The sequence below is a fragment of the Ascaphus truei genome, chromosome 3 (assembly GCF_040206685.1).
Source record: "Ascaphus truei isolate aAscTru1 chromosome 3, aAscTru1.hap1, whole genome shotgun sequence".
Taxonomy (NCBI): Eukaryota; Metazoa; Chordata; class Amphibia; order Anura; family Ascaphidae; genus Ascaphus; species Ascaphus truei.
The window spans coordinates 59,054,116-59,076,731 of record NC_134485.1 but is presented as its reverse complement, the minus strand read 5'-3'; the positions used below and the strand labels follow the sequence as shown (position 1 = coordinate 59,076,731).

At 43.8% G+C, this 22,616-nt stretch overlaps 1 protein-coding gene across 3 annotated transcripts in view; it reads right to left on the bottom strand.

Moving 5' to 3' along the window:
• TBC1D23 (TBC1 domain family member 23) overlaps nt 1-22,616 on the bottom strand; it is a 53,242-nt gene that overhangs the window by 1,916 nt on the left and 28,710 nt on the right. Inside the window, exons 6-19 of one of the 3 annotated variants that reach the window (XR_012800403.1) lie at nt 20,444-20,568; nt 20,310-20,356; nt 17,994-18,097; nt 16,650-16,769; nt 14,365-14,457; nt 13,688-13,858; nt 12,988-13,030; nt 12,103-12,212; nt 10,181-10,323; nt 9,311-9,355; nt 6,991-7,079; nt 3,075-3,210; nt 2,122-2,316; nt 1,204-1,362 (exon numbers count right to left, since the gene is read on the bottom strand). Coding sequence is in view for 2 of the 3 variants with exons in the window: in XM_075594078.1 (XP_075450193.1) it covers nt 1,281-1,362; nt 2,122-2,316; nt 3,075-3,210; nt 6,991-7,079; nt 9,311-9,355; nt 10,181-10,323; nt 12,103-12,212; nt 12,988-13,030; nt 13,688-13,858; nt 14,365-14,457; nt 16,650-16,769; nt 17,994-18,097; nt 20,310-20,356; nt 20,444-20,568 (1,503 nt within the window). In the remaining variant the exon portion in view is untranslated. Of the gene's footprint in view, nt 1,363-2,121; nt 2,317-3,074; nt 3,211-6,990; nt 7,080-9,310; nt 9,356-10,180; nt 10,324-12,102; nt 12,213-12,987; nt 13,031-13,687; nt 13,859-14,364; nt 14,458-16,649; nt 16,770-17,993; nt 18,098-20,309; nt 20,357-20,443; nt 20,569-22,616 lie in introns of all 3 variants that reach the window. The other 2 variants (XM_075594078.1, XM_075594079.1) reach the window with 2 other exon arrangements.

Here is a 22,616-nt window from a genome sequence, read left to right as displayed (position 1 = left end):
CTCTCAACAGCTGAGTGAAAGGGAAATAAAAAAGTCACTACAATTGCTACACAGCTAGATCCTCCCACTGCAAATAGCGAGAGCTCACCCTGCAGGTTTAAGCAAGTTACCTCGGATTTAGGGATCATGTTATATGGAATAAATAGGTACCCCAGTCTTTTTTTTTTTTTAAACATTTTTTAAACAGTTCATAATTGAAATAAAAGAACAGAGGGGCAGATTCATCAAGCGCCAGTGAGGCTTAGCACTCACGATCCGGCATTAAGTCCCATTCAAGTGAGATTGATAAATAGTTGAGGGGGGAGGGGTGCTTGAGTTTGTCAAAAAGGGCCCAGGTAGGCGCCGAAACGCAAACTATTTATGAATAAATAATGGAGACGTTCACTGGAACCCCCTATTTGGACCTTCCTTTAGAACTGGGAACACATGTAGGGGGTAATTGTCATTTGTCCCTGTGTGCTTAATGGTGCAGGTGCTAAACTCCCACTTGAACTCTAGTTATTTCCCTATAGAGTGCAGTACTGCTGGCAGTGAAAGGGATTTTGGAGCTCTCTCCTTCCTGACCATCTTATAACACCAAACACACATTGCACATATTTGCCCACATATCACTTGCAAATAAAAGAACATTATTTCATGGAACAGACTGTGTATTCCATATACAGCTTTAGCCCTGTGAAATCTTAATAATAAGTGTTTGGTATGTAGAAAAATGTTCCCTTGAGCTCCTCAGAACATACTACCCGTTAGTGCATTGCAGATTTCAGAGGAATTTGGTTAATATGAAACAGAGCATCTGGCATAGGATTCAGTCCCCTCTGCACATTCCACCAGCTCTCACCACTGAGAGCTGCAGGCTTCTTCTCTCAATAGACATTTTCTGTGCGGACCATTTTAAGTAGGCTAACCCCGAGTGTTTTTCCCCTATTGTTCACACCAAAAGCAACTTGAAAATGAGAACTCTTATAGTTTCTACTGATTTCTCAGAGTCAAAGAGAGCCTCATTTCTGTACCATTCCCTCGAAGCATTTGTAAAAGTACGCAACTGCTTTCTGCATCTTTTTCTAGGGAAGTCGGATCAGGTACGTAAAATAATGCTGGTCTCAAAATGAATAATGTAAGAAACAACGTATGCAATCGGAGTGTTATGAAACAGCCTCCCAGTAAATTAAATAAACGCAAAAACTAATTTTATTATCCCACCAACAAATAGAAAAGGGATCTTCTTTTCCAGGCGCCTCGAGTTAGAAAGTTAAATGTGTGTTAGGAAGGTCTGGTCGTTAGTTGTCCAAAGCATCAAGCACTTTCATGATTTGCTGCTTTATGACTTTGGTCGCATCGCCTGCATTTGGAATCAAATACCTAGGAGGAAAAAGTTCGGGTCAATTCTACGATCTTTAAGTGTACAAAATGGGTTAACAGTTTTAGTTTATATATGATAACGGGTGTGACTTTGTATAGTAATTCCATGGCAAACCTGTCCATTGCTTCAGCAACTTCACAGCGAGTCTCTCTCTTTCACTGAACTCTGAGTTTATGCGTTTATAGATTTATAGGAAAGTTATCTAATAAGAGGGTGCAAACATTGATCTATGAAAGAGAGAGGCCTCCCGTTCAACGCCTCAAAATTTAATCAGGGTGTCGTTAATGTTTACCCCATTAAATCTGTTATATATGTATGTATACAAATGTATGTAATCTAAAAGTAATACGACACCCTTTTTTTGTTCAGTATCCCATCCCCTACTTTTCTTAAAGAGAATTCAAATAAAGAATAAGTTTAAAAAAAAATTTAAAAAAATAAAAAAATAATTAATCAGAGCAACTGCTTCTTAAATTAAAACAAAACACATGAATTCCGTCGCCCTTTAAATTGTTTAGCTCTGGATACAGCTGCAACACAGGACATAGAAAACAGATGCACATCAAGTAGGAAAAGGGTTACAATTCATGCTACAGATGTATCAAAATGATACAACCAGTTACGGGATAAATACACAGAAATGTAAATCCAACAGTACAATCATATTGACCATAAAGTATAGGAAAACCTGCAAACTTCCACTAATCATTTCACTGCGAATACAGAACTGTCTGGGGTTGAAAAAAAACGCTTCTTACCTTTCCACTGCTAATATATCTACACCTGAGGAACTGCTGGTTCCATATTTAAAGGTGATAAGTTCAGGGTGTTTCTTCTTTGATGTAATCTTGACAACACAGTTGAGCGCTTGACGAGACTGTATATAAGCAAATCCCTTTCTAGACTGAATCTCTCGCAAACAATACATGTGGGTTGCAGTTAGCAGGAGATAACTGGAAGGAGACAAAAACAGCGGTCATATTAATCATGAATAAAACAATAGATAAGTATAGAAGAAAATATTAATGGCCGGATGTTCAAACAAATTTTGCCTGAAGTGAAAATTGGGTCATTTTCCGCAGTGTGAGAAAAATATTTGGCAAGTATGAATGCTTTTCACCTAGCGTCAACTTCAAAGAAAGCCTAGTTTAAAATCAGCGCTGTTTATAAAGTGGGGTGAATGCTTTAAGTGCTAGAAGATTTAGCTTGAACGGCTAGTCCCTTAAACACATGGCGGATTTACAACCAGCATTCAAGCACCTTCTGACATTGCTGATATTTAAGTGCAACATGCTGTCAATGCACCGAGCAAGAAATGGTAGACTTGGGCTTGAAAACTGTGAAATAATTGTACTATGTGCTTTTAGCTCACTTTCCCGACGAAACACAGCCATAAATGGTACAGGAAAAAGACCTATATTTACGGACTGGTGAATTAATGCATACACAGATACAGAAGAACCCCACAAACTGCATACAGAATGTCAGGGAATGTGAAACTACATGGGGCAATCAATGGTGAGCCTAACCCAGTAGTGTGATGCTAAAGACACAAGTTGTATCAAAAATTGTATGGAAGGCAACCAATACCCCAATATTTTGAAAACAGAGCGGTATGGAAATGTAAATACGAGAAAGGAAGGGAGATGAGCCAAAAAAAGGTCTATACATAAGTCAATCCGGGTAAATAAAACACAAACATAAAACACACCTTGGAAACATATGTCCGTTTTCTTTTACTTCATTACATGGGAAATTATTTTTGACATCAGGCTTGTTTAACCAGGTTTGGATGTTAACAATTTCTTTGCGGTCATCGTCTGACATGGAGGAACTGTCAATCTCATCTGGAAAAAAAGATATGTGATGCTGGGTGCAAACTTAAAAAGGCACTAGGACACCTTTTCATGTATATAAAAATAGATTTACAGTAACAGGCTTCAATCCTGCTGTATGTCATGTGAACATGATTTTATGCTATAGTTATAAGTGATTGAAAACAGGTTTCACAAAAAAATGAATAGCTAGGGCTAGCACAAAATAGGGACGAATACTCCAGCAAAATTCTATATACAGAACTGTTGAGATTGTCAGTAATCTTCTTATACTATATTAGTGAAAGCACTGTATGTTTGCCTGCCTGCCTGGATGTCCGGTGTCCCTAGCGGCAATGTCATTGGTCCCTTGGGCCGCCCGCCCCCGCACACCTCTCATTGGCCTCACACACTCACACCACCCCCTTGGCCCGCCCCCACACCTCGCATTGGCCTGAGGCGGAGTGACGGGCCAAAGGTCCACAAAAAAAAAAAAAAAAACACAGTGTCACACACACACACACACACACACACACACACACACACACACACACACACACACACACACACACACACCTCTCTGTCCTCTCCCCCCACCCCATCACACTCACCTCCCTCCCACTCCATTCCCTCCCGCTCCACTCACCTCCCTCTCACTCCATTCCCTCCCGCTCCACTCACCTCCCACTCCATTCCCTCCCAGTCCCTCCCCGGCGGGGGGACACGCGCCCACCTAAGAGGCGCCCGGAAGCCGCTCCACTCCTTCCCGCTCCACTCACCTCCCTCTCACTCCATTCCCTCCCGCTCCACTCACCTCCCACTCCATTCCCTCCCAGTCCCTCCCCGGCGGGGGGACACGCGCCCACCTAAGAGGCGCCCGGAAGCCGCTCCACTCACCTCCCGCTCCACTCACCTCCCGCTCCACTCACCTCCCGCTCCACTCACCTCCCACTCCATTCCCTCCCGCTCCACTCCCTCCCTGGCGGGGGTTGGCACACGCGGCACCTAAGAGGCGCCCGGAAGCCGCTCCACTCCCTCCCGCACTCACCTCCCTCCCCGGCGGGGGCACACGCGGCACCTAAGAGGCGCCCGGAAGCCGCTCCACTCACCTCCCGCTCCACTCACCTCCCACTCCATTCCCTCCCGCTCCACTCCCTCCCTGGCGGGGGTTGGCACACGCGGCACCTAAGAGGCGCCCGGAAGCCGCTCCACTCCCTCCCGCACTCACCTCCCTCCCGCTCTACTCCCTCACTCACCTCCCTCCCGCTCTACTCCCTCCCGCACTCACCTCCCTCCCCGGCGGGGGGACACGCGGCACCTAAGATGGCGGCGCCCCGAAGGAGAGGTGACGTGTGTGTGTGTGTGTGTGTGTGTGTGTGTGTCACTGTGTGTGTGTGTGTCTCACTGTGTGTGTGTGACACTGTGTGTGTCTCTCACTGTGTGTGTGTGTGTGTGTGACACTGTGTGTGTGTCTCTCACTGTGTGTGTCACTGTGTGTGTGTGTCTGTGTCACATGGGGGGGGGCAGGAGGGGAGAGAGAGGGGGGGAGCGGAGAAACATACAGGGGGAGTGGAGAGGAGAGAGCCGGAAATTTTAACCAACCCACCCCCCTCCTGTCCACTCTCCCCCCCCTCCTCCCCCCGCCTCCTCCCGTCCGCTCTCCCCCCCTCCTCCTCCCGTCCGCTCTCCCCCCCCTCCTCCTCCCGTCCGCTCTCCCCCCCCCTCCTCCCGTCCGCTCTCTCCCCCCCCCTCCTCCTCCCGTCCGCTCTCTCCCCCCCCCCCTCCTCCTCCCGTCCGCTCTCCCCCACACCTCCTCCCGTCCGCTCTCTCCCCCCCTCCTCCTCCCGTCCGTTCTCTCCCCCCCCTCCTCCTCCCGTCCGCTCTCTCCCCCCCCCCTCCTCCTCCCGTCCCGCTCTCCCCCCCCTCCTCCTCCCGTCCGCTCTCTCCCCCCCCCCCTCCTCCTCCCGTCCGCTCTCTCCCCCCCCTCCTCCCGTCCGCTCTCTCTCCCCCCCCTCCTCCTCCCGTCCGCTCTCTCCCCCCCTCCTCCTCCCGTCCGCTCTCCACCCCCCCTCCTCCTCCCGTCCGCTCTCCCCTCCCCCCCCTCCTCCTCCCGTCCGCTCTCCCCCCCCTCCTCCCGCCCGCTCTCCCCCCCCCTCCTCCTCCCGTCCGCTCTCCCCCCCCCCCATCTCCTCCCGTCCGCTCTCCCCCCCCCCTCCTCCTCCCGTCCGCTCTCCCCCCCCTCCTCCTCCCGTCCGCTCTCCCCCCCCCCTCCTCCTCCCGTCCGCTCTCCCCCCCCCCTCCTCCTCCCGTCCGCTCTCCCCCCCCCTCCTCCTCCCGTCCGCTCTCCCCCCCCCCTCCTCCTCCCGTCCGCTCTCCCCCCCCCCTCCTCCTCCCGTCCGCTCTCCCCCCCCTCCTCCTCCTCCCGTCCGCTCTCCCCCCCTCCTCCTCCTCCCGTCCGCTCTCCCCCCTCCTCCTCCTCCCGTCCGCTCTCCCCCCCTCCTCCTCCTCCCGTCCGCTCTCCCCCCCCCTCCTCCTCCTCCCGTCCGCTCTCCCCCCCTCCTCCTCCTCCCGTCCGCTCTCCCCCCCCTCCTCCTCCTCCCGTCCCGCTCTCCCCCCTCCTCCTCCTCCCGTCCGCTCTCCCCCCCCTCCTCCTCCTCCCGTCCGCTCTCCCCCCCCCTCCTCCTCCTCCCGTCCGCTCTCCCCCCCCTCCTCCTCCTCCCGTCCGCTCTCCCCCCCTCCTCCTCCTCCCGTCCGCTCTCCGTCCGCCCTCCCGTCCGCTCTCCGTCCGCCCTCCCGTCCGCCCTCCCGTCCGCTCTCCGTCCGCCCTCCCTCTCCTTCCGTCCGCTCTCCCCCTCCTCCTAGCGGGAAATTTAACTCACGGGCAACGCCGGGTCTCTCAGCTACACACCACACACACACACACACACACAGACACACGTTTACACACACACGTTTACACACACCCGTATACACACGTATATACACACACGTATACACACACGTATACACACACACACGTAGGCGCACGCATACACACACACGTAGACACACGTATACACACACACATGTAGACACACGTACAAACACACACGTGTACACACACGTATTCACACACGTATACACACAGGCACACGTAGACACACACACGTAGACACACACACACACACACACACACACACACACGTACACACACACACACACACGTAGACACATACACGTAGACACATACACACACGTAGACACACACGCACGTAGACACACACACATGTACACGGAGACACGTACACACACACATGGAGACATACACACACACACATGTAGACATACACACACACGTATACACACACACGTATACATACACATAATGTATACACACACGTGTATACACACACGTATATACACACACACAAGTGTATACACACACATGTATATACACACACACACACACACGTGTATACACACACACACACTATCCCCAGCACCACCACATCAGCACACCGCTATCCCATGCCCCCCCAGCACACTGGCATTCTCGGCTCCCCGCCATTCTCAGCCCCCATCAACACCATCAGCACCCACACATCGGCACCTTTGCACCTCCCCCATCGGCACACCCACATCCGCACCCCCACATCAGCACCAAACCCTCCCAAATCAGCACACCGATACAATCACCATCAGTACAGCCACAGCAGCACTACCACCGCACATGGGCCGCGTTGACCACTCCTCACCCAAATGCCACACCCACACCACAAACATCCCGGGCAACGCCGGGGCTCTCAGCTAGTATATAATAAACATGCGTTATACCTGTGTCGTATTCTTCTTCATCCCCAATGCTAAATACTGGTTTTACACCCCGATACGGCTTCCCCAGTCTATCACTGCTGCTTACATGCCTGTCAGTAGCAAATCAAATCAGAGAGAAAATTAAAAAAAAAAAATTAAATACTCCACTACAAGGGTCATAGCAGACAGGGGCATGCAGAGCCGTTGCGTGCTTCTGTTTAGTTAAGCAGACACCGGGGATACAAGTTTGCTTTTGGAAAAGTTTAGCTGGCCAAGTGGGACTTAAGTAGCATAAAATGAAGTTTTGGCATTAGAAAAGCACAGTCTAGTTAAATGCAAATATAAGCAAAAACAACAGCAAGGTCAGAAAGGTGAGGTGATGTGCGTATCTTGTGCAACTCTTCCTTGGGTTTTATCGGATACCAAATGTTACAAATCCTACCGTTTTAAAGCTCAGATTGCTCCAACCCAGAACTTATAGATATATAAAACCAAGTAGAACAGACATTTGATATTTTTATAATGAACTAGCAAAAACTTTTTTTGTTTTTTGTTTGCCTTCCTCTGGATCAACCTACTGTAATTACAAATATAGGATAAGTATCAGTCATCTACGTTTAGCACAGGTTGAACATGGACATACGTCTTCTTTCAACCCCATCTACTATGTAGCTATGTAATGTAGACTTGCTCCAATAATGCAAGTCATTAGAATGTTTTTCTTTTTATTAACACACCAGTTTGCCTTTCAGACGCTTTTTAATGGATACTCCTTCATTATTGTATAGTAAATTTGTGTCTCACAGGATTCTTCTAGGTCATAAAGGTTCACCAGCCTCGCTTGTAAAGAACACAGTGCATTAGACACTTGTCACACAAGATGAAAGTGACTGTAAACTGATTAACTTGTACAATATCCAGATAGCACCCAGCTACGTATAAATGTATGCCGGTTTTATCCAACTCTCTCTAAACCCCCCGGGACACAGTTGGCTTTCATGAACAATACAAACAGAGCATTTAAAACATTTGTAAATAAAATATATAACATTTCAGTCCCATTCTTGATGGCTGCTCTACAAGAACAAAATTCTATAATCATTTCATTCACAAATAATTGATTCAGATTATTAAAGATTAGTTAACCGGAGACAGGCTTTATTTATGGAGCAAATAATCACATTTTGATATTAGAAAAAATTGGCACTACTTGACATACATATTGTACTGTTAATTTTTTTTTTTATATATTTACTTTACAGTGGTTTATTACATCTCATTGTGCCCATTCGCATCAGTGGTTATTATTTTATTAATTCAAAACAGAAAAGGATTATGGACGATAGACATAGGGACCTCATTGAATTGTGAAGGTGAAAAGTAAAACATGCCTTAGATTAGTAATTTCTAGCGAACACACATTTTCATATTTAATTGGTACTTCGCCAACAAATACTTCCTTATAAAACAAACCTTTTCCTCTTATTTTAACATTGCTTGATGTAATGCTTCATTCTCTGCTTCTCCCACAAGCAGATTGTATCACAATCAAATATTAACAAGCAGAGAAAAGGAAATATCAAGTATAATCAACTAAGCACTCATTATCCAAGTAATATTACACACTTCAAAAGACAATGGAGCCATTTGCAGCAACACAACAGCTAAGATCATTCATCCGTATATAAGCATCTACATATCCACGGGTGGAAGTGTTATGGACAGAAAGCAGATTAGCTCTAGATGGAATATACAAGTTAGTGTGGTGGTGCTGTTAAGAAAGCGCTGCAGTAAGTTGTGCGCATCCTTCTACTTACTACTTATGAAGAGAAGCATCAGTAACACTGACCGTCCACAGAGTTCACATGAAATCTATTTGCAAGCATCGTTATAGAAATATGTCCTCTACAAAGACCCATTTCAAAGTAACCAGTGTTTATGTCAGAATGTGTAAAAAGGTTGACGAATAAAACGTAAAGGTCACATAGAAAATCTTGAACTAGACTTTAATATTCTGCGATAAATAGCAAAGTTAAAATATACTGATATGTGTTCCTTTCAAGAGAGTACTGTGAGGATGGAGGGGAAACTGCTATTTTGCATAATCACCATCTAACACTACGGTTTTATAAAGGATGTGGAGTCAGATGTGTAAATAATAGAGTAGGTTGATAAGTTAACCTGTCGCTTTTGGCTTTGAAGCGTGTACTGGCCTGTTATATAAACATTACAGTATATGGCTTGTGGGTTGTGGGTCAGTGTGACTGATGCTTACAGACAGCGAGACACTGTGCTGAAGTACAAAGGTGGTGGGATCACAGCGCACTACTGAAAGGCTTACCGCTCCAAACTCGCCCTCTCTGGCCATGGAAGAGTAAAAGAGATTCTATAGCAAATTGAGGCACAGAATACAAACCAACATGATTACATCAATCAGAAAAAGTTTGACTTTGATGAACACACAGTTTGTCAAAAGAAAGGTACAGTAGCTTTACTGTACAGTACTTACTTTACAGTAGTGGAAAAGTTATATGAGCTTTTAAGAATCTTGAAACAACGAAAAAAAAGCGATGCAGTTAATGTTATTTGTAAGAAAAAAACCTTTAAAACATATGGTTTTTATTTAACTGTTTTTGGTTTGACAAACTTCACACACACACACACACACACACACACACACACACACACACACACACACACACACACACACACACACACACACACACACACACACACACACACACACACACACACACACACACACACACACACACACACACACACGTAATAGATGCAAAAGGGTGTCAAATTCTGCAATGACCTAAAAAAGCACAACCCCAGCAGCTCACATTTTTGTTCCTACAACCGTTTACCAAAACAGTATTTTGTCATACAATATTTGTCAGAATGTAATGAATTAATGATTATAAAAGTGATAATGGCTGCACAAATTCATAGGCCTTTGCTCTGTAAAGTGTGAATAGCGCTGATCTGACGCTATCACGCAGAAGGCCCTATTGACGTTAATGAGGCTTTTCTGTGCCCTACTGCCAGCCATTTACACTTAACAGAATGAAGACCGATGTCTCAAGGAAATGAAACCGCAAAATTGCTTGTACAGAGTAATGGTTGGCTCCTCGTGTGTTAAAAGGAAAGAATTATTACTGCATTGAAATGAACACAATGCTAGTCACAGCGATAATGAACCCACCTTTCTACGGGTGCTGATGTATTTTCAATGAAGCTGATGACTTTTTCCTTCACATTTACGGACTTGGTTTTTAAAGCGACCGTCATTTTGTTCACCAAGGACTTCACTCCTTTTCCATCCCCCACGCCGTTAGGTGTATCGCCCTGTCGGCAAAAAAAGATTTTGAACAATTTATCAGCGTAGTTGGGTTCCTTAGAAACATTGAAAAATCAACCTTAAAGTAATAATTAAGACTTCTTTTATTCTGAAAAAATGGAATATGAAATGCAGCTCATCTAGTACAGATGTAGCCAGACTTACTGTTCCCATGACAAGGTGCGAGATCACGGTCCCATGATCCCTGTTCACAGCGGCAGAATTATTGTGGCGAATATCTATGCCTAGAATACTTGGTAGCTGCCACGGTGCCGCAAATTGCAAATAAATGCCGGGGATTTACACTTGGTTGTGTGTGGCACTGAAAACAGTAAGTATTCCAATAAAACAAAAGTCATATTTTAACCATACGTTTATTCATTTCAAGTTTTTTGGGGAATATATGGTGGCTTACATTGAAATGAAGGGGAAGGAGTGGGTTAATTGCATTTAGATTGAAGACTCACAGAAGCGCATGTCATTACTGCAGAGTACTACAGCCGCTGTTAAACCCCATTTTTGCGGCTGCGGCTCAGTCGCGGTTGCCGCAGAACACAAATAAATGCCAGGGACTTGCACTAAGTTTCTTGTGGTCACGGGGACAGTAAGTCTTGCTGCATCTGTCCTTGTTTATCTGTGACCATCTATGGCTTCAGAATAACTATACAAACATTGGAGTAAAACAAACACAAGCATTCAAGCTGACAACATATTTCTATGCGCGGAGAATCTGAGGTCTAATATTACACTGGATCTCTGACCCCCCCCATCCCATACCTGCAATACTGAGGTTCCAGTCACCACCCCATCACCTTATTCTAATGCATAGCATGCGAGTGTGATAATTTTGGCTTTTTGTACTTCTATACTGTATCTTGAAGCTTTTTGCTGTGTTGTACAATTTTTTCCCCTTTTTTTATTCTTGCATATACCGAAAATATACGAGTGACATATTTACATTTATAATCTAAGTCTGTGTGACAAACAAGTCATTTAGTTGCATCTTTTGATCAAAACATGATACAAGACTCCCAAATGACACCTGTGTCACACAGACTTAGGTTCTAAATGTAAACCCGTCACTTGTATATTTTAACCCAATTGGTAAAAGCGCAGGATCTGTTCTTTTGTTTTCCATATATGCCAGGCCAATCCTTTCACCAGCAGCACACTTCATTAAGGCCGCGCTTATAGTGCTGGCGACAGCGACGCGACCGATGACGTCACCCGTTACCACTGGCGAAAGTTGTAATTTGATTTTTAGCGACGTCGCTGGCGACAAGGCCATTGACGTCACTATAAGGGGCGGGCCGCGCCATTTGAGTGGTTCAGAGAGTCAATTTTTCCGGCTTCAAAGTTTTTGGTCACTCCGTCGCCCTTACTATAAGTGATTGCGACGGAGTCAATGTATTTGATTCGGAGCGACGTCGCAAGGCACTATAAGCGCAGCCTAAGGGAGGAGTGCAGGTAATATGTACAAGCACCCACAAATCCAGCATGAGGCTGCCAGTGCGACAACTCTAAGATATTTGTAACTCTCAGATGACCTAAAAGAAACTCAAGTCAAGCAATTAGTCCAGAACTGCATTCGCATAAAGACTTATATTGTGAGCAATATGGGGCAGAGACGCCCTTTCTGAATGTCTATTTTTATGTATGAATCGCTTATTCCAACTATGCCACGTGTGTTACTGCTGCAAAGCGCGATGTACATGGAAAGTGATAGATTATAAAAGGACTTACGTAAAGATCTTGCATGGTACAAAATACAAGTTTCACACACTTACATCTGCATAGGAACAGATGCTGCTCCGTGATCCTGAAGTACTGACAATCCATTGTCCGTATCCATTGTCCGGCCCTTCCACATTCATGTCAGCTAAGTGCTGCTGCAACACTGGCAAAATAAAGCCATATTTAAAATGAATAAAGAGTCTATTAGATGAATGCATCAAGCATCCTTTTAAAAGGTAGTGCAACTTACACATAAATAGATGCAACAAGAAAAGGCGAAATGCACTTATTTTGCAAGTGAAATTTGTGTTCTTCAGAAAGTCCCTATTTGTTGCTGTGCTAAAAAAAGCTGTGCAATATGGCAGAAATAATCTTATACGGGTCCATGGTAAAATGGATAAGAAAGAAAAAGATGACACACCGAGTGCTCATTTGCATGTCATTACCCAGAATCCCTGGCTGCAGCAGAGGCATTGCATCCTAAGAGATAATGGGGAAAGGCAAGATTTTTAATCTGTTTGAGACGTGAATGGGCTCACAAGTTATATTGTTATGTGTTGCTAATAAAAGGAGATTGTAAGCCATATGGGGAAATTTTTTTGTTGGGCACCTGTATCTATTCAATGAAAGAAAGTTGCATCACGCCTGAAGAAAACCTATATTAAAGCCGCAACCACCCTACCTTGTTTTTACGTTTTTGTTTTTACAGGATGTGAACTGGAGGTGTCTGACAAAGCTAAAACACTATTTTAAGCTCCAAGGATCAACAAAATGCAGGCAATTACGTTCAATTCATTACCCGTCAATGAAACATAACTAATGAATGTCATTTACAATTAATTGGATTGTCATCTAACTTCGTAACGAGATCACAGAAAAGTTAATGCAAGAATAAAAGAAAGCTTGCATTACTAAGAGTAATAAAATAAAGAACTCACCCATAAATCCTCCTTTAGCAATACTGACATATTCCTTATTTTTCTGTAGAAAATAAAACAAATAGAAAAAGAATGTGAAGGCCTCAAAACAAAGGATGCTGTGACCTGGAGTCTCTCCAGTGGCGATGGCAGATATTAATACTGGTTCTTATTTCGGCAGAGGCTTGTATGTACCAACAACTAGATTTTTACTGACTAAAAGGAGACTTCGAACAGTGCTCTCACGTGACAAAATAGCAAAGAAAGTATTACATAGCTCAGAGATTTCATTTTATTGCTACAACAAAATATATTGGCAAGTGGGACTGTATCTTTAAACAGTAGTATAAGGCTACGCTTATAGTGACGGCAACGCGACTGATGATGTCACCCGTCGCCATTGCAATAGTTGCAATTCAAGTTTAAGCGACGTCGCTGGCTACAAGGCCAGTGACGTCATAAAAGGGGAATGCAGAGGGACGGAGAAGCTCTCCGATACGCCACAAGGAGAGACCGTCGCCAGATTTTTGGTAGCGCTGTTGACGACGACAATGCATTTGTTTTGACGCGACGTCGCGGGCCGTATAAGCGCAGCCCAACAATTAATCTGTTTGCCAAGAAAAATAAAACTTTCTATGACCATTATACTACTAGTCATGATGTTGCATGTGAGCAAATGATTTACCTATTTATAAAAAGAAGTCACAGGCCTAGCTGATACCTGTAAAAAGTGAGCCAGGACCATGTTCATGTACATGTCTTCCTCCTCCCTGCCACTTCCCATGAAACAGAGGTGCTTTCCTCCAGCGACAGAGCCAGACTCAATAGACTGCTTCTGTGCTTCAAGCAGAGACTTCACTGAAAGGGCAAACTCCCCGGGGTTCTGCAGCATCTAAAAATAAACACAATAGATTTGTTTTTATGTTTAGGAGTCTATAAAACCAACACAAGCAGCAACAATGGTGTGACACCAAACTACACAGGTGCCAGCATAGGTATACATGACTGACCCCAAATTCTATACAGGGGCTGCTCGTGCACAAAGGGCTTGGATGAGAAGTAGATCTGAGTGTAGTATTAGTAACTAGTTTCTACCCTATGTACAGTATATACAGTAGGAAAACGAGCTGCCCTTACAACAATGAAGTGAGGAAGGCACATTAGTTGTCCCCCATTGTTTAGTATTTCTAGATGCAAAAGGCCAAGAACAGGCAGCTACCAAGAACAATGTGTATTCTGAATTTCTGCCTCTTGTCAAAACGTAAGCTTCAACTTAATGTGTGCTAATGTATCTGGCTGCTTATGTTAAATTAAATAAGCATTGTACATTACGTCAGTTATAATGTGGTCAAATCCGAGTCTAATTAAGTGTCATTATGTGGTCAGGTTTGCACGAACCAGATCAGAATCCAAGTGAAAGGCTGTTGATAGATGACCAGAATTGTATTGTTCTGCAGGTCGGCAATCCACCACAAAGAACCGTACTCTTTCCTGAAACAGTAAAATAAGACAAAATATACTTTAGATCGGAAAACCCCAAAGTGTACGCATTATAATCTACAGTCAGATCAAAAACTAATGCACCACTCTAGTCAATAGAAATACAAATAATCAAACATATTCTAGATTGTAATTACATTCATAGGCAAGGTGGTTCCATACCAAGCTAATACACATTTCTGGTTAATGCTTTATCGATAAATTAAACATGAAAAACTAATTTCCACTTCCCAATCTTAAAAGTAGACCCCCCCCCCCCCCCCAACATCAATTGTTTTGTCATTGGGACGGCCCCCACTCTGCATGTGGTAAGCAAAGCAAGATCACCAAAGTTCTGACCTCCCCAAAAAAGGGAACTATTCTTACCGATTTACGAGAATTCCATTTCTTCTAGTCCCTCCACGCCAGTACAAACAAACGAGGACAAAGACTTTCAACAAATCAGGCTCCCAGCTCTTCTACTCACAGCAGTTATCCGTCTAGCCGAGTAACAGGTGAGGGCCAAGCACCGCAGGGTGTCCAGGCTTGGTGTAGGCCACAGGACGGAGGTCATGTGGGGCTCATAGCCTAACTAACTTGCAGGGAGGACTCTACAGTTTAGCTGACAGATCAGAAAAGGCATGTACCGCCATTTGAAATCATAGGCGGCACCAGTCGGCCTGCTCTCATACTCTTGGCCTTTATATTCCAATTTGGAGTAGCATCAAATTGCAGCAAAATCCTCTAACTGCAGGAAGAGAGAGAGAGTGGGGGGTTGGCAACAGACTGCCGACTCCATAGATCTCTGTGAAGGGGACTGAGCTTGACCAAGCATCAGTAACAACTGGTCCTGTGTGGATGTAAGAGAGGCGTGATGGCAGAGGGACACCGAGAACAGTGTTTTAGCAGCTCTGAAGATAACTGTACGTCCATCTTCAGAGAATGAAACATGCAATAAAGTCTGTGAGAATAGAACCTACCCCATTGACCAGCAAGACAAAAATAACTGCTGTGAGGAGGAGAGCAGGGAGCCCTGTGGAGGCGGGAGCCGGATTCAATGAAAGTCTTGGTCCTACCCACAACAGGGTTTAATCCTATTCGTTTGTACTGGTCTAGGAAGGACGCAGAGAGAGAGCATTTAAAAGATCAAGGGCTTATTCTATATTAGCTAAAGCGGTCGATCGGGACAGTAACGGACAAAATTCCCCATTGAAGTCAATAGAGAAAGCACACAAAAACAGCCCAGCCGGCCGATATAGAATAAGCCCTCAAGTATTCTGCCTCATGTGATATATGGAGTTACTGATGTGCAAAAAAATCTGACTTCTTTCTCATTATCATTTTTACTCTGCCACCCTCTCCAAACATCTCTTGGTCAGCCCATGTCCTCCCAGTGTGTATGTCCCTTATCAATCGATGCATGCCTTTCAAGCCTTTCAGGGCCCTGTAAGGTGGCTAACCTTCCAGGTTGGCAAACTATGCCTTGGATCTATAGAATATGTTGTTGCTAGGCCAACTGATCAATGATATTTTTAACTGCAAAACATCTTGGCAACTCAGCTCTTGGCAACAGTCAAATACTTATATCATGAATAGGAAGCAAGCACTTCTTATCTCAAAACAACAGTGGATTACAGAAATATGGACACATTTCTGCCCCTTTTCCTACAAGCTTCGATACTTAAACACTTAACGGGGGGAAAACATGCTGCTTTAAAACATTTGGGGCCATGTTAACTAGGCCGTGCTACTCCATAAACACAGCTTGGTAAAGTTGGCCTCTTACGGCTACTTCAAGTGAATAGGCTGCAGGTAGGCTGACCGGATTTGTTCCAGAAAAAACACGGGACAAGTGTCACGCTTGCCGACTGGCATGCGTGATCGACACCTGCACGAGCAGCCGGTGCTCGCCAGGGGGTTCCTAAAACCAGGACAGGGCCTGAAAAACCGGGACGTCTGATCACATGACCTGTTGGATGACTTCCGGTATGATAAATGTCATATGGAGTAATATCGCTTTGTAAATATGGCTATTTGTGGCTCACTCATTTGAATGTGCAAGAAGGTGTCCAGAATTAAAGATGGTGTCTCATGGGGAAGCCTTTTATAAATATGGCCCTTAATCACTGTTACTGTATAGGGAAATTAAAATTTGCCCCATCAAACTGATTTGATTCATCATTACAATGGCATAATTTACTAACCCCGTGATGCTGATTTGCTTGAAGAATTTCAGATACAGAAACTGACAAACAAAGGGCTTGGCTAAGATCTGTATCATCTTTTAAAGCTATCAAGCTACTGCCGAACAGACTTTGGTTGTCCTAGAATGAGGGAAAAGCACAACATTTAACCAAGGATAACAGGAAACAAAATAACACATTTTCACAAGTCAAATATAAGCATCCAGCATCCCCATCTTATAGAAATTATTTGAGATCATTGGAAAGATTTATATTATAAAAAGCATACATTGGCCGGGAGTCATGAAGCCGCAGTGCAGGATATCACCTCCGACCCTGCAGTAACTACCATTGACTTGAATGGCAGTTACCGCCACATCGGGCGCCATGTCTTGTTGGCTTCATGCCTCCAGGCCATTGAGTGGTTTACGGATCGGAGACAACAATTTGCCACTGCTGTGTAAATTGGCAAAGTCTAATTATTTATAACGCAAGAACATGGACCAGGGCACACGGATTTGATAAAAAATAATTTATTATGCCATAAACAACGAGTTTCGGCCTGCTGGCCTTTCTTGAAGCCACTTTACTTGAGAAAGGGCCAACAGGCCGAAACGTTGTTGTTTATGGCATAATAAATGCTTTTTTCATTCAAATCCGTGTGCCCATGTCAATCTACTTACATTGAATACTCTGGCTGAAATACAGGTCCTCCCTAGGACTGAAGAAGCACCGGTAAATGTATCATTTCTTTATTTAATATTTTGTTGTGCAGTGGGAATTCACACTTTTGAAAAAATTATTTGTAACAACATCCACCGAACCAGGAATCTCTATCCTGCAGAAGTTTCCTGCTGGGGCTTGTGACGACAAAGGGGAAGTACAAGAACAAAAACAAAGAGGGCCATATAGACGTCAATGTAGACCCACTATAAAATATTGAGAATCGCTGTCACTTTCTGACTGAAGATTGAGATCTACTTTTGGAGGCATTTCATTTTGTTTCAAGTTTCTGCAATCAATCAAATTACTGTGAGCTCACTAAAGAAAGCCCAGCGCACAATGTTTCTATACAACCACCTGTATTACCTAACTTTAAAACAATTTTTTTTTCTCAAAGGGAGAATTAAATTAATTTAATAAAACCCCACAACCTACAAACCACAAACAAACACTCTTAAAAACACTGGTTCACTTTGATTTACATAGAAAAAGATGGGTGGGTTATGGAGGGAAAAAAAAAAAAAAAGAGACATGATCAATTCATTCCTACTTGCAATCAATCTGATATTACACATTAATATTACTGATGTAACTACCACTACAAAACTACACGGTAACTAAACTGCATGTACATGTAGTTACCTTTCGAAAGGAGGCTGGAGTTTTGCTGTAGTAGTATTGAGCCAAATTTGAGAGGTCCCCAATATCCTCCGCCTGTAAACTTGAGGGGGAACTTTCGAGCATTTCTGAAAACAGAGGTAACAATGTAGCTGCAGTCTACAGTGAACTACACGTTACCTGTACATGTTTGGGACATGTTACCACATCTGTTACGGGATACAGTAACAGATGTGGTAACATGTCCCAAACATGTCATGCTAATACTTTATTTGATTGATGTACGTGTAATACTCACCTGCTGATATATATCAATATAACATTATTTAGTACACTATGAGGTTTTGCGCTGTTTTCTCTTTTTGTTTTTTGCCTTAGTACGATGGTTTGTGGAGCCAATCCATGAGCACAGCAGCAGCAAACTCCTACCTATCACTTGTTAACCAACAGGTTTTAATTTTTTGGCACAAATAACAGCACTATAAATTGGCTATATTATTCACCTCACCATTGGTTGTTATATATGCACTAAATGTGCACTTTATAAAGGGGATATTGGCATTTGCTTATCTAATTATACAATTATTATAAAATCACAGAATTCTGAGCGCAGATCACTCGTTCACATTTTTATCATTTTATAGAGGGCATAAAATACGGAGCCGTTTACTCTTACTCCCTAAAACACATTGTTTAAAATCTTTTAAATAACTATTTTAGAAGCATCACTTAGTTGAAACTTACAGTATTACCCCATGGAGCAATGTATTGATGGCAGGGTAAGTGTTAAGCCTCCCACTGCTATTACTTCAATTTGGTCCAAACTAGAACTGCATCTTTAAGCTACAGTGTGCTCTCCTTTTAAAAAAAGCAATTACTATATATTCTAAATAGTCCCACCTTTTTTAATTAAGTTGAGACCTTTTGATCAAGTGAGGAACCAGCTTTTATTGTGATATAGTCCAACCTTTCTATTCCCTTTATCTGCTTGATGACACCTCACTTAGACTGGGCTTAGAGTCGGGCGACGCGACATCGCTTCAAAACAATTGTATTGATGCCGTCGCGTGCGCTTATAATGGACTCGACGGCGCTACCAAAATCCTTGTAGTCACTAGAATTTGATTTTAAAGAAGGTCTCCCAATGAGACTGTCTCTAAGCCAATCAGATAGCCCTTCTGCCTTCCCCCTTGCTGACTTTACTCCCCTTGTAGCCAGCGACGTCTCCAAACCTGATTAAAACTTTCGCAATGGCGACGTCATCGGTCGCGTTGCCTGCGCCGGCACTATAAGCGCAGCCTAACTCACAAAGCTAGGTACTCACTCAACCCAGGCAAAAGAACATGTGTAGGTGCAATAGGAGTGAATAGGTGTTTGCAGAACTCCTATAGCATGCACTCTAACCTACAGAGCCATGATATGTGAAAGTTTAGATGGAAAACAAGAATAGATCAGTATTCAGTAGTCATTTGTGGATGGGACAGGTGTAAGCCACAATATGCAGTAGGACACTGCTGAATGAGGAGTGGGTGTAGAAGAACCTATACTACATTACATATGCACTTTATATCTAGTTACTTTCCGTCTTCATTTTGGGCACTCTAAAAGGTAAATGTACTTTTTAATACTATAAACATTAAAGTATTTGCTTTTTAATACCTATCTGAGTACGTACAGTACCATCACTGGATCAATGCTCTTTATCCTATATACAACCTAAATTATATAAGTTCTACTATATCCACTCTCCATTCTGCAGTGTCCTACTGCATATTGTGGCTGTTACACCTGTCCCATCCACAAAGGACTACGAGTCCCGACCTATTCTCATTTTCCATCTAAACTCTCACATATCATGACTCCATAGGTTAGAGTACATGCTACAGGGGATCTACACACACCTTGCTGTATACACCTCACCAACTCCCATTATTAAAAGGTCAGACTTAACGGAGCTGAAATAATAACTAGGTTTATCAATTAGAGGACACATTTTGATCTCTACATCTAGCGGCTAATTCCATAAACCCCAGCAGCTTTGGAATAACAACTGTATTCCATCTTCTACTTACAAGCACCTACCCTGTCTCTAAAGATACCAACAGATTCCAGAACATTTGGGTCTAGCTTGAAAAACCTGTTTAAACATTCTAAATTCTGAAACAAAACACGAAGACAGAGAGCATGACATGGCTCAGAGATCCATACTATATGGATTGGTAGATGGGCCAATATGTCTCACAAAGCGATGCATTTCAAGTGCACGAAACCAGGCAGTATCACTACTATAAGAAGCGGATCCATGTTTTGTAAAACATTTAAAAAAATACTGAAACCTACTTAAAAGTTCTTCTTTGCTATCAGTTTCTTGTGCCAGTATGACATCTCTGAAAATGGAAAAAACACAAGGTCCACATTAGGTCAAAGCAAATGACAGCGCTTCTACACAAACCGCCACTGAACTGTGCACTCACTTTGCATTGACGAGCATGATCAGCATTAGGAAGTATATGAAGAAAGGATCTGCCTGCTGCAGGTAACTGTCCCATATTGTCTGAGTAACTTCAACCGAGCAATGATACGCAAACAGGCTGCCAAGCTGAAATGGTGAAGTAATTGAAAATGGTAACAAATGATCAATGAATACACCAAATTTGTCTTTTTATTTTTAGGCACTATTTTTCAGAAGCTTTTAGTACCTTAGTACAATTTTTTTTTTTTTTTTAATTACATGAAAAGCATACATTCTGTAGACCAGTGGTGGCCAACTCCAGTCCTCAAGGTACCACCCTGCTTCAGCACAGCTGGCTCAATCAGTGGTTCAGTCAAAGACTGTATCACCTGTGCTGAAGCAGGGATATCCTGAAAACCTGACCCGTTGGTGGTCCTTGAGGACTGAAGTAGGCCACCCTGGTGTAGACTCAATCATGCAGAGAAGCATGCTCCCTGCAGTTCCGTATGAGTTCCTTTGGATAGAGCAAACTCCACACCAGAGCTGTCAAACCCGCAGCCATGCGGCCCATGCCTGCGATATGACAGTGGGGAGAGCTGGGACAAGAGTCCCATTCATAGCACTGCAGGGGCCGTGGTGATTGCTGGAAGTTGCTGCAAATCCGCCTCCTCTCCTGCTGGTGTGCGCTCCTGCCCCCTACACACCTGCTCTCCTCCTCCGCTGGTGTGTGCCAGAAGGCCATGCTGCACCTTCAAGGTAAGATTTGGGGGAAGGGGGCTATTGAGGAGGAAGGATATGGGGGGCAGGGGGGTATTGTGTGTATTGTGAGGCAGGGGGGGGAAGGGTATTGTTTGTGTGTGTGTTGTGGGGGAGGGGGGTATTGTTCTGTGTATGGTGTGGGAAAGAGCGAGGTGGAGAAGAGACCAAGAATGATGAAGGGATTGGGGAGAGCGCGTGAGAAAGAGAAAGGATTGGGAAGCGAAGGGATCGGAAAGGGTATTTATACTTTAGATATTTTATTTATTTTCTACCTCTTGCGAGAAAGCTTTAAAATAGTGCAAAGAGATTTCTCACTATATAGTTATATATAAATCAGAGGAAAGAAATCCCTTTTGAACGCACTCACAGTTTTAGTATTATGAATTAAGATGTAGTAAAACCTTTTATTGGTAATAGTTAAAAATGGTAATGAACATAGGATTGGTAGTAAATATTGGTAGTGATAATAAATAAATCTTGGAGTAGATGGATCGTGTCAGAGAGGCACAGTCCTCACAAAGAATCCCTTAAAGTGGACCGGTCTGTGGTGCGCCTACTCTAAGAGATTCTTTGTGTGGACTGTGCCTCTCTGACACGATCCATCTACTCCAAGATTTGCTTCTATGCACCTCCCTGGCAGAACACAGCACTTTTTTCAGCGTTTGAGCGAGGTTTTGCACCAGTCTTAGTATAGTAATAATAAATCCATGACCAATCCTGATAAGCAACACACTAATAATAAACATATACGCTAAAATAATGTGTAACCAAGTTGCTGACTTACTCTAAGTAGTTTTAGCTGTGGGGTCATCAATGGCCAGTTGTTGAACTATAGTTCATCAGTGCAGAAGGCATGCTCAATGCAGAGTGCTAGCAGAGGTAAGTAAAGAGTTAACTCCTTTAGTGGGGGAATTGTTGTGGAAGCACAAATGCCAATAACACCGTGATGTTAAAGGTGTTTAGCTAGCAGGGTAAAGATCATGTACCTGCTATAGTTTACTCTGATGGTAGTACTGTAGTAAAATGATATTTGTGCCTGATTTTATAATCAAATAGATATTATGGAGGCAACTGAAAACGGGCATATCAGGTATATTTTTAAAAGTCTGAGGGCACGGCTGTGGCTGCCCCAGCATATTATACAGTCATGTGAAAAAGAAAGTACACTCTCTTTGAATTCCATGGTTTTACATATCAGGACATAATAACAATCATCTGTTCCTTAGCAGGTCTAAAAATTAGGTAAATACAATCTCAGATGAACAACAACACAAGACACATTACACCGTGTCATGATTTATTTAACAAAAATAAAGCCAAAATGGAGAAGCTATGTGTGAAAAACTAAGTACACCCTTACTGCTTCCATAGGAATTAAGATGCTAAGTAGCAGACAGGTGCTGCTAATCAAATGCCCTTGATTAATTGATCATCAG